At 37.2% G+C, this 13,889-nt stretch overlaps 1 protein-coding gene across 1 annotated transcript; it reads right to left on the minus strand.

The window, feature by feature from the left end:
• Nucleotides 1-6,341: 6,341 nt before the first annotated feature.
• LOC141631745 (uncharacterized) lies at nt 6,342-6,914 on the minus strand. Its single transcript, XM_074444373.1, has one exon. It carries the CDS (start codon nt 6,912-6,914, stop codon nt 6,342-6,344), a length of 573 nt encoding a protein of 190 aa, XP_074300474.1.
• Nucleotides 6,915-13,889: the final 6,975 nt, after the last annotated feature.

Here is a 13,889-nt window from a genome sequence, read left to right on the forward strand (position 1 = left end):
TGATGTCATCGGCTTGGAGGAGAAGCACTCTTGTCCCTTTGTACAAGAACAAAGGTGATGTTCAAGAGTGTTCCAATTATCGGAGAATTAAACTTATGAGTCATACGATGAAGTTATGGGAGAAGGTAATCGAGCAAAGGCTTAGGATATGTGTAGACATCTCGGATAACCAATTTGGATTTATGCCCGGAAAATCGACTATGGATGCGATTTTTATCATGAGACAGTTGATGGAATACCATCGGGACAAGAAGAAGGACTTACATATGGTTTTTATTGACTTGGAAAAGGCATATTATAGGGTACCAAGAAAAGTACTTTGGTGGGCTTTGGCGAGAAAGGTTGTGTCGCGAAAATATATTGACCTCATAAAGGACTTGTATGAGGGGGCTAGTGCAAGTGTTCGCACTAATGTGGGAGAACGGAAGAATTTCCTATTACCATCGGGGTGCATCAAAGTTCCACACTTAGTCCTTTTCTCTTTGCTATAGTTATGGATGAGTTGACCAGGGATATTCAGGACGACATCCCTTGGTGTATGATGTTTGCTGATGATATTGTGTTGATTGATGAGACAAAAGAGGGGGTGGAGAGAAAGTTGAAATTGTGGAGGCAGACGTTAGAGACTCGTGGGTTCAGGCTGAGCAGGGGTAAGACTGAGCATTTGAGGTGTCAGTTCACTAAGGTGGCGGGGTTGAGATCGACAGAGGCGGGGAGTATTATTTTCGATGGAAATGTTGTTGAGGGTTCGGAGTTCTTCAGATATCTAGGATCTATTATTTAAAAAGATGGTGAGTTAGACGGAGATGTGGGATGGTTGAAATGGAAGAGTGCTTCAGGGTTTCTATGCGATAAAGATATGTCCCAAAGATTAAAGGGTAAATTTTATCGCACGGCAATTAGGCCTGCCTTACTTTACGGCTCCAAGTGTTGGGTCGTGAAGCATTGTCACATTCAAAAGATGAGTGTGGCGGAGATACGCATGTTGAGGTGGATGTGCGGACATACAAGGAAAGATCGGTTAAGGAATGAGGTGATTAGGGAAAAGGTAAAAGTGGCGCCAATAGAGGACAAGATGATGGAAAACCGACTAAGATGGTTTGGCCATGTGAGAAGGAGGCCTATGGACGCACCCGTGAGGAGGCTGGATACTTGGAGAACTGAAAAGGTTTCTAGAGGTAGAGGAAGACCGAGACAGACATGGTTGAGACTGATAGGGCACGATATGAGAGTTCTAGGGCTTGAGGAGAGTATGGTGACAGAGAGGGCACAATGGAGGGAAATGATACATGTGGATTTTTAGTATTTGATGTTTTTTTGACATATTTAGTGTTTTTTTATTTAATTTAAAGAAATTAAATTATTTATTCTTCTCTCCTTTATTACACTTTTTTACCAACCACTTTCTTATAGATTTTACCTGGTTCATTTCGGATCCTTAATTCTATTTCGGTTTTTAAAAATCGTTTTAATCTTCTCTCGATTTAAATTTTAAGTTTTTATAAAAGAAAGCCGGAATTCGATTTTAAAACCCATAAGTTTACCTTGACTTGCCATTACATTTTCGTTCTTCCCTTTTGTTTTTCATCTTCCCTTTTTTTATTCGCATTTTGAGGCGTGCGTTCACCCATGGACGGTTCGAAAGGATGATTGACGTCAGCCGACCCCAAATCATTTTGGGATTAAGGCTCTGTTGTTGTTGTTGTTGTTGTTGTTGTTGTTGTTGTTGTTGTAATCAAAGACATTTTTTGACTCTTAACATTTCCGATTTGTCCATTATAACTATTATCTTTTTGCAATTTTACTTTGTTTAAAGCAGATCTACCATTAAGATCACAAACATATAAAAAAATATATAAAATAGTTGAAGAGCAGCGATGATAATGTTGCGCGATGGCGTGGTTGGGCTGACGGCGAAGTGGCGCTCGATCTCCCGCGACATTTGCGTGATGGAGGATGATCGTTGAAAAGGGGTAACGAAAGAGGAAGAGAACGGGATAGCTTCGACATCCGGCAAAACTCCGGCAGAAGAGCCTGATGTCAGGCGAAGCATGGTCGGCGGCGGCGGCATCGGCGGCTATAGGGGTGAGAGTGAAATGGGTGAGAGCAATGTTGAGTTAGAGGAGAAAGAGGTAGTGACTGTATGAAAGGAATCAGAGAAGTAAAGGGCTGTTAATGGGGACCGTCGATCAACTTTAATCCAGGGTTATTATTCAGTTCGTAAGTTCGCACCGAACTCTTAGTTCGTACAGGATCCTATATATATATATATATATATATATATATATATATATATATATATATATATATATATGTTATAACGGATGCAAGAAAGAACTGATAAAAACAATAAAGAGACAAACGCACAGATTTACGTGGTTCACTAACGGTGTGTTAGCTACGTCCACAGGGCAGAAGGGAGAGAGTTTTATTGATATGTGAGGAGTTTTCAGATTACAGATTCAGACGGTATGATAAGCATAACTGCTAGGTAGAGGTTTAGAGAGTTTATATAACACTCTCTAAACCTAATACAGAATGACCTAATAAAGGCCCAAGACAGACCTAGCCCGATAACAGATACGTATACCGTTCCCGCATAGTTATTCGAAGCGGCGGTTAACAGAATCAAGGCACAAACCCAACAAATCTCCACCTTGACTTGAATTCTCTCACAAACAGACAGATGTACCAGATGCATTCCCATAAATGCCAGATGTACCAGAAAGCTCTTCTCCTTCCTCGATATTGCCCCCAAGAGGGCAATTACAGATCATGGATATTTAGCAAGTCCAAACAATGTTGGAACTTGCTATGCGGAACTGGCTTAGTGAACATGTCAGCTGGGTTATCAGCAGTACCCACTTTGTTCACCTTAATCCTCTTCTCATTTCTCAGAAAGTGATATCTCACATCTATATGCTTAGTCCTCTCATGATGGACTTGATCTTTAGCCAAGCATATTGCACTAAGACTGTCACAGAATACAATAGCTTGCTCCTGATGTAGACCCAAATCACTGACCAGTCCTTTTAACCAGATTCCCTCTTTAGCTGCTGCGGTCAACGCCATATACTCTGCTTCAGTAGTAGACAAAGTAACTGTAGGCTGCAATGTAGCCTTCCAACTGACGACTGAACCACCAAGAGTGAAAACATAACCAGTCATTGATCGTCTGCTGTCAACATCTCCTGCATAATCAGAATCTGAGTACCCTGACACAAGGCACTCTCTATCACCTCCATAAATGAGACCAACATCAGATGTACCCTTAAGGTACCGAAAAATTCTCTTCACAGCTTGCCAATGCTCTTTACCTGGATCACCCATAAACCGGCTCACCACACTGACTGACTGTGCTAAATCAGGTCTAGTGCAGACCATAGCATACATCAAACTACCCACTGCACTAGAGTACGGAACTCGGGACATGTACTCCCTTTCTTCACCGACTTGGGTGAGAAAGCAACAGACAGATGTGCATTCGATGCACTAGGAGTATCTATGGATTTAGCAGTAGACATGCCAAACCTTGCTAGCACCTTCTGAATATAGCCTTTCTGAGATAAGAAAGGCTTCTTCTTGCTCCTATCCCTGTAGATCTCCATTCCCAGAATTTTTCTTGCTGCACCCAAATCATTCATCTCAAATTCAAGACTCGAGAAGACCCTTCATTTCGAACATCAGACTTGCTCTCTGCAGCTATCAACATATCGTCTACATATAGGATCAGATAAATGAAAGACTTATTCTTCAGCTTGTTGTAATAAACACAACAATCATACAGACCCCTATTGTAGCCAATCTCCAACATGTAGCTGTCAAACCTTTTATACCACTGCCTCGGAGACTGTTTTAGCCCATATAAGGACTTCTTCAGCTTGCAAACATAGGCCCTGTTCTTTCTGGCTTATTTTCAGCCTACTTCAGTTCAGTTCAGCTCAGTTCAGTTCAGTTCAGCTCGATTCGATTCGATTCACTCCATTTAGTTCGATTCGATTCGATTCACTCCATTCATTCGATTCACTTCAAATCCATTCCATTCGATTCGATTGATTCGATTCACTCCATTAAGTTCAGCTCATTTCAGCCTTACTCATCTTAAATTTAATAGTTATTATTAATTTTTTTATCAATAATACTATTTTTTAATATTATTCTTTATTATTATTATTATTATTATTATATTTAATAATAATGTTATTAATAATTTATTTATTATTATTATTATTATGAATATTATTATTAAAATGAATAATAATGTTGTTGTTGTTGTTGTTGTTGTTGTTGTTGTTAAAATGAATAATAATGTTATTAATGTTAATAATAATACTCCCTCCTATTCTATATATTCTTCCCTATTTCCTAAAACGGATTATTCAGGTTTTCTTCCCTTTTCTTATTTTGGAAACTTTTACTCTTATTTTATTCATTTCTCTCTCATATCACCAAATCCCACCCAACACTTTTACTCATATTTTATTACTTTTCTTAAAGTTTTGGCCCCACCATTCCTTATTTAACTCATAATTATTCATCCCTCTCTCCAATCACCAAACCCCACCCAACTTTTACTCTTATTTTATTACTCTCCTTAATTCCCGTGCCCATAAACAAGGGGATGAATACATAGAATTGGAGGGAGTATTATTTATTATTATTATTGTTATTATTATTATTAGTATTGTTGTTGTTGTGGTTGTTATAATTATTGGTATTATTATTAAAATTAATAACATTTATTATTAATATTATTGATGGGGCACGCCCAACCGACTTGACCCAATAGCCAATACGGGGTCATACAAGTCAACACGCTTGCCAAAATGGTTACGGATTCGCTTGATACTCTACGAATCACGAATTGTTAAAAGCGAATTCTATCAACTGATTACTGAAAATACATATAACACATTTTCTATAAGCGAATCGCGAATCGATAAGGCGTATTCATAGCGAATATGGTAACCATGCTTGCCAGCCATCATTTGAGGTACACATAGAAATCTATAAATACCTCATTATTCACCCATCAATGGTAAAATACTTCTCACCAACAACTTCCTCTCTCTAGAAGTAAGACTACTCGAGCTACTATGAGAAGGCACGGAAACCTTAGCTTCAAGCAAGGTCCCAACTATCCACCAACTCGTAAGGCATCGTAGAAGGACCTATTGCGAACCCTCCAAGGCCCTATTTGTTACGCGTGAAAGATCCATCCGGAGAGAGCAAGCATAGGTTCGAGGTGCCATCGTCTGAAAGGAGCGCGTTGACCCGACCCGGATTCGAGCAACGCTTACTTGAGTGTTTTTATTCGAAACAATTATTTTTACTAATATCATTATTAATATTGACATTATTATTTATTATTGTTATTAAGAATATTATTAGTAAAAAATTACTATTTTTTCATTATTATAATTTATGATTATTCATATACTCCTCCCTCTATCCCTATTAATTGTTGTCCTTTGGTTTTGGCACAAAGACCAAGGAAAGAGGAGGGGCCAATTATAAATGACAAGCGGACCAAATTGAGTGTGAATGATCAAATTGCTCATCAAGTTCATTCTTAAAATAGAAAGGACAATAATTGAATGAGACACCCCAAAATGAAATAGGACAACAAATTACCGGGACAGAGGGAGTATAATATTATAATTTTTTTTCTTAAAAATATTAATTTTAGTATAAATAGTATTATACTATGAATATTATTATTAGTACAGTTGATAATAACAATAATATTAAATATTATTATTAATATTAATATGATTATTTCGATTGATTCAAATTCAATTCACTTTATTCGATTCGATTCGATTCATTTCACTCTATTCGATTCGATTCGATCCAGCCGGCTCCATTCATTCATTCGATTCGATTCAGATCCATTCATTCGATTCAGTCGATTCGATTCGATTCAGCTCCATTGATTCGATTCGATTCATTCAGCTCTACAAAGCCGTAAAAGAACAGGCCATAGTCTTCTTTACCCTAACTGAAACCGTCTGGGTCGAGTCATGTATATCTCTTCTTCCAACTCTCCATGTAGGAAAGCGGTCTTCACATCTAGCTGTTCGAGTTCTAAATCCTGATGTGCAACTATTGCTAGCAACACTATGATGGAAGTATGTCTGACCACTGGCGAAAATATTTCATTGTAATCTACCCCCTCTTTCTGACTGAACCCACGAGCTACCAATCAAGCTTTATACCTTATACCCTCAGCAGCAGTCTCTCCCTCTTTCTTCTTGAAGACCCATTTACAAGTAACAATCTTTCTCCCTTGAGGCTTCTTGGATAATTCCCAGGTCTGATTCTTTTGTAGGGACTCCATCTCATCTCCCATGGCAAAGAAGCCATTGGGCGGTCAAACATGTAGCCGCTTCTCTGAAAGTGGATGGCTCATGTAAGTCAGGATCCACCTCCTCAGCAACCTGAAGTGCATAACCCACCATATCTTCAAAACCAAGTCTATTCGGAGGCTTCCCAAAATTAGGCCTGATTGACCGCTCACGGGCCAAACTCTGCTGATTCGGAACTGGTAATGAAGAATCTGATAGAACAGATTCGGATTCGGAGTGTAGTGGTTGATCTTCTTCATGTGGTACACTCTCATCAAGAGTGTCTTGCTGCTCCACCTGTTTATCAACACTACTACTACTATCTGACAACATATAAGACTTCACAGTAGGATTAATCATAGAATTTTCATCAAAGACAACATTTCTACTCAAAATAACCCTACCCTCAGATGGAGACCAGATACGGTATCCCTTGACACCATCCCCATAGCCCATGAATACTCCCTTTTTAGCTCGTGGCTCAAGCTTACCTTCACTAACATGATAATAAGAAGTACTACCAAAAGCCCTTAAAATAGAATAGTCAGCAGACTTACCAGACCACATCTCAAATGGAGTTTTGAGATTCAGACTCGTGTGAGGTCCCCGATTTATCAGATAGCATGCTTTGTACTAACGCCGCCTAGAATCTTCTTGTTAGTCCAAAGATTAGAGAGCATGCACCTTGCCCTCTCCCGTAAGTGTCTGGTTCATTCGCTCTGCTACACCATTTTGCCGAGGTGTATCTCGGATCGTACGATGTCTAGCAATCCCTTCATTCTTGCGGAAACTCATCGAACTCGAACAACAAAACTCTAGGCCGTTATCGCCGCACCTCTTGACCTTCTTCCCAGTTTGATTCTCCATTAATGCCTTCCACTGCTTAAAGTGAGTAAAGGCTTCGTTTTTGTGCTTCATCAAATAAATCCAAGTCTTCCTGGAATAATCATCGATAATAGACACAAAATACCTGTGACCTCCCAAAGACTCCACCTTAGAAGGACCCCAACAATCAGAATGGATGTAATCAAGTGTGCCCTTGGTCCTATGCACTGCTTTAGGAAACTTGCTGCGATGTAGCTTCCCAAATACACAATGCTCACAGAAATCCAGATTCTTGACCTTGTGACCACACAGAAGATCTTCTTTTGACAGAGTCTGCATCCCCCTTTCACTCATATGAACTAGTCTCATATGCCACAACTTAGTCAAATCTTCTTTATCAACATCTAATGATGCAACAGCAACAGAACCTGACAGAGTAGATCCCTGAAGATAATATAGAGTACCATGCTTGATACCCCTCAGAACTACATTCGAACCTTTGCAGACGTTCAGAACTCCACCTACACCTTGAAAGCTGAAACCCTTACTGTCTAACGTACTTAAAGAGATCAGATTCTTTGTTATCAGTGGAACATGTCTAACTTCGTTCAATGTACAGAATTTACCATCATGTGTCCTTACCCTGATTGAGCCGATTCCAACTACCCTTCAAACAGCACTATTGGCCATAGAAATAGTGCCTCCATGTACCTGTTCATAAGTTGTAAACCACTCCCTGCGCGGACATATATGGTAAGATGCTCCAGAATCTAGAATCCACACATCAGTGTGATGTGTGACCCTATCAGTAACTAGAGCATAATCATCTTCCTCGGACTCTACATTTGCTACACCAGCGGTAGCAGTACCAGACTTGTTCTGTTTATCTTTCTTGGGACAATCGAATTTCCAATGCCCCTTCCCTTTACAGTAGTTACAGACATCACTAGGTTTAGGACCTTTAGAAACATAAGAACCGAATTACTGTAAGTACCGTAAGTACCAACGAATTAGAAGAACCCGAATAAGAAGGCTTCTTATACTTTTTCTTCCCCGAATTTCCACTGTCCATAACCCCCACTGGTCGCTAACCCTACAGCCTGATTGTCTCAGACACTGTACCAGCCGCCTTATGGCGCAGTTCTCTAGTATGAAGAGACGACCTAACATCTTTTAGAGTAACAGTATCTTTACCCACAATAAAAGACTGTACCAAATTCTCATACGATAACGGTAAAGAAACTAACAGAATTAATAAGTCATCCTCATCTTCTACCTTAACATCAATATTACGTAATTCTAGTAAAATTGTGTTTAACTGATCTAAATGATCTTGAAGAGGCATACCTTCCTGCATTCTCAAACTAAACAGACGCTGCTTTAGAAGCAACTTATTGGTAAAAGACTTGGTCATATAAAGACTCTCAAGCTTTTTCCACAGACCGGCTACGGTAGTTTCCTCCGCGACTTCAGTGATGATATCATCAGCAAGACACAACATATTCGTTGAATGTGCCTTCTCCTCCAGACTGGCCATCTCAGCGATAGCAGCGGCAGAAGCAGCAGTTGCGCTTTCCGTCTTCTTATCTGAAAGCGGCGCCCACAACCCTTGCTGCTTTAACAGAGCCCGCATCTTGATCTGCCACAGACTAAAACTATTCCTCCCGGTAAAGCGATCGATCTTTATGTTCATCGCCGACATCTTTCTCGCTGGTCAGGAACCCGAAGGCTCTGATACCAGTTTGTTATAACGGATGCAAGAAAGAACTGATAAAAACAATAAAGAGACAAACGCACAGATTTACGTGGTTCACTAACGGTGTGTTAGGTACGTCCACAGGGCAGAAGGGAGAGAGTTTTATTGATATGTGAGGAGTTTTCGATTCTGATTTAGACGGTATGATAAGCATAATCGTGCTAGGTAGAGGTTTAGAGAGTTTATATAACACTCTCTAAACCTAATACAGAATGACCTAATAAAGGCCCAAGACAGACCTAGCCCGATAACAGATACGGATACCGTTCCCGCATAGTTATTCGATTCGGTTAACGAATCAAGGCACAAACCCAACAATATATATATATATATATATATATATATATATATATATATATATATATATATATATATATATATATATATATATATATATATATATATATATATATATATATATATATATATATATATATATATATATATATTCGGGATCCTGTGAGAACCATCAAGATAATGAGAACCATGAGAACCACTCACAACCTTTAGATTAAACTGAAATTTGACGGTGAGATGAACATTGATTAAACATATTCTAATTTTGTCAACCGTCGCCCCCAAAACCCCAAGACTCATTCATTGTTCCAGAATTTCTTTCTCTCTCATAATTTTTTCTCTCTCTTCGACTATCAAATCTTTCAAAGCGTTCAAGCTCCTGTTTTCCCTACGTTCGATCGTCACAACATTTTGATCAAACTCTTTGACGATCAACATCTTCCACGCTTCTTCCAACAATTGATTTTGGTACTTCGATGAGGTAAACTTACGATATTGATGATTAAATTTTGCTTAAATTAAAGTTTTTATTTTTTTTCACTTTGTAATTTTTTAATTTGTCTATTAAATTAGTTGAATTTAGCCTTGATTAATGTGTTAAAGTCGTAATAGTGAATTATGTTTGTGAAATTAGGGTTTTCGTGAATTAGATTGGAGAAACTGGAAATTAGGGTTGGGTAACTTGATAAATTACATATATTGGTTGAAATCATGAAATTAGGGACTGAATTTCTATACGTTTCTCTAATTTAGCTACTTCATTGTTCTTATATATGCTTAGGTTCGTAGTCGTATTGTGAATGAATGTATGGAAGATTGAATGATTATCCTTCCTTACCCAATTAGAAACAGAAGAACATTTGTATACTTTGTAGCATTTATTGAACTTATCCATTCACTATCTTTGTCCTATTTAACTGAATTATACTTCTTCACTAGTCTACTTCTTGTTCATTCATTGTTCCCATTTCTTTCTAATTTTAACTTATACTGCACTCATTTATTACTTTCTATTCCTCCATGTTACGTTGTTCAATGGTAGTGCGTGATTGAACTAGTGAATAATCGTATATACTATAGTTTAATTTTTAGTCCAAATAATGCTTCTACATAAAAGTCTAATGCAGTTCGTTGATACTTCAATTAGACCTTGCTTTAACTAGTATAGACATGATTGCCCAATAGCCCATCGGAGAAACCGAATAGTTACAAATATGTACCTGGAGGGTTATTCGGTTAGGAAATAGATCGACTGGATAAGATGCTTCATTTTGGTTCCTCGATCATATAAATTGTCATCAGGCTTTCATTATTTATGAATTGTTCTTTATGAAATTTGCAGGTAGCAGCGTAAAAAAGTGAATCCAACTGAAATCACCTACCACTGTTTCTCTGGTATAGAACTTCTTATCACATTACGATCTCTTTTGATATTTTTTTAATAAATTTTTGTTCACAGTTAGTTTTTGCTGATGAGTTTAATGCTCAGAAATTGTTGAAGTTTTGATTACCTCACTTTTTTTTACAGTTTATAACAGTTTGAAAATTCGATTATTAATAGCAAGTTATTTTTTTCTTATTTATATTGTCACTTATTATGTTTTTTGGAATTGATGTTTTGTGTTAATTAAGTTGGATTTTGTCGACTTGTTGCTGAAATTGTTTATATTTCAAGTTTGTAATTAAGCTGGATTTTATCGACTTGCTGTTGAAATTATTTACATTTCCTGTGTAAACAATGGAGATTTAGTTTAGTATACGCTATGTGTTTTGAGCTATTCAACATGTGATTTTCACAACAGTTTGCGTTTGTTTTTAACTGTCTGAAATCACTCAAATCATTGTCAGCTATGGGGCGAAACACTATTGCAGTGAAGAAAAAATCACCAGTAGAAGGAGTTGGGTCAGGCAAATATTATTTTCCACCAAAGTCAACAACTGCAAGCAAGAGTGACTTGAGCAAAGTAATCTGAGTATGAATATCTGCATAGCTTTTGTCTTTTTTTTTTTTTTTTTTTTTTTTTCCTTTCATCCCTTCCCAAAAATAATGGCAAGGGTTTAGGGTGTAGTAGCCTTATCAGTGCATGAACTAGCCTTGTAGATGCATGAAAAAACAATATATGTGTATTAAACAACCACGTATATGCATAAAATAAGGTCATATGTGCATGAAATAAAGTCCTATGTGCATAAAATAAAATTATGAGTGCATTAAAAAGTTCTTCAGTTGCGTCAGTTGGTTATATTATGATTCTAATTACTGTTAGTTAAGGACATTAATTTTCAGTTAAACTCGTTCCCATCATAAGGGAAAGGGTTTAGGGTTGGTTTTAGGCGGCTCCGCGGTAGCGGTCCGCCTAATCCAACCCTAAATCCTTTCATGTCCTAAATTTTAGGATATTATTTCCTCATTGTTTGTCCCAATAATAATGGTTAGGGTTTGGGGTGCAATAGACTTATCAATGCATGAAGTAGCCTTGTAGATGCATGAAAAAGCAATATATGTGCATTAAAAAACCGCGCACATGAATGAAATAAGAATATATGTGCATGAAATAAGGTTATATGGCATGAAATAAGATTATATGTGCATGAAATAATGTTCTATGTGCGTGAAATAAGGTTCTATGTGCATTAAAAATTTCTTCAAATGCGTCAGTTGGTTATATTATGATACTAATTACTGTTTGTTAAGGACATTAATTTGAATTTAAATCTGCTCTGATAATAAAGGAAAGGGTTTAGTGTTGGATTGAAGCCGCCTAATCTAACCCTAAACCTTATCTCGTCCTAAATGATACCAGAATGATCAACAATAATGATTCGGAGAGGAAAAGTATACTAAAATCTCTTCCTTGTGCTGCCTAATTTTTCACAACATTTTTAATGCCTCAATAAAATGGAGTAATATATACCTAAAACTTCATTATCTTTTTCAGCTTTCCTCCTTTTGGAATGTTTGTGGTCCTCGATTTTCACTCGTTTTTTGGTTGTCGTTTTGTTGGATGGCTTAATAGTAGAAATGCTTTCATCCTCTTTCAAACTGTAATCTCCAGTAGAATTTTTATCCGCAGAAGCCTCAGAATCAGATGATAGAGTTGTAATTGCACGTGTAGGAGCCTGTTTCATAACAAAGCATTCAGAAAACAACAAATCAGGACGCGAGCAGGCAATTAAAAAAGTATGTTAAATCTCGTTGTTACATTAATTTAGGCTGCCATAATCATATATGGAAGTTATTTAGGCTGCCATAATCATATGCCTTTTATAGTCATATTTGTTTGGCGTATTTTAAAGGCTATTAGCTCAATGGTAGAGCAATGTGCTAATTGTGCACAAAGGTATGGGTTCGAGTCCCATATAGCCTATTAAATCGCAAGTCCAATGATAGGAAGGTGTTATGATGCAAGCAATACGATACAATTATTTAGGAGGTTATAATCATATTCGGGCAATGGTACGCAGACCTTGATCGGACTCAAGCGAGTAGCAATAATGGTAATGAGCCGGTGTAATAGCTTTGCAATTATCAGAAGTTCAATACAAGCATTTCAAACACTAGAATATATAATAAAACTATTAGCATACATGCCGTACTTGAATTAAATGGGATTACCAATTACGCTATTTTTCACTCTCAGAGTACAAGAAATATTTGGTAGTATTTCATAGTCAATATGGGAGTCGAACCAACATCTTGTGCGTTGCACAATGCTCTCCCAATTGAGCTAATTGACTTTCAAAATAAGCAAAACGTAAAATTCATAATGTAAAAACGACAATGATGTCATGGTGATATTATAAACTGATAAGTTCAATTCCCTCACCTCTCTACTCAGGAACGTGAGAGAGCTACTGCAACTTTTCTCCATGAATCTAAATAGTTCTTACAAGGGCTCTGGAGTAGAAAGGTATAAGAGGTCATCCAATCTATAATTAACAAGTAAGTTCATCACAATTTTAATAGACCTTATCATATTGTAAAAGTCGAGTATATGTCCTACATTTTATACCGCATATAGGTTAAATAATTTCTCAAGAATTTAGTAGTTATATAAACAAAAGTGCTCTTAAGTTTCTCAATTTATGATTTGGTCTCTTTAGCTTACAACATTCTCAGGGCATAGTAGTATAGTGAAGTTGATCCATCTATTATGGAGTCCTTAAAAAATCACAAATGTTAGGAAATGAGACAAAAGAGATGAAACATAAATGTCTCATTCAATCAATCCTAATGAAATTCTACGATCAGCTAACGCCGAAAAGTTCTTATGGATGCAATAGCCTTATCAGTGTATGAAGTAGGCTTGTAAATGCATGAAAAAATAATATATGTGTATTAAATAACCGTGTACATACATGAAATATGTAAACTATATTGGCTTGGAGTGTTAACCTACCATGCACAGACATATCTCTAAATACAATACAACTTATCCCATTTAAAATTCATTCTCGGCTATATGATCCCCACTGCTGGCAAACATTTGACGGACTTATCCGAATACTTCTTATCTATTGAATGAAGTAAAAAAAACTGAGAAAGAAAATATATGAACCTCAATAGTGTCATATTGAGCTGCCAAAAATATGAAACGACGTTTCCAACATCAATCACAAATTGTCCAAATGCTTAGCTACAAGTTTTGGGATTCACAATACTA

This window comes from Silene latifolia, chromosome Y (assembly GCF_048544455.1).
Source record: "Silene latifolia isolate original U9 population chromosome Y, ASM4854445v1, whole genome shotgun sequence".
NCBI lineage: Eukaryota > Viridiplantae > Streptophyta > Magnoliopsida > Caryophyllales > Caryophyllaceae > Silene > Silene latifolia.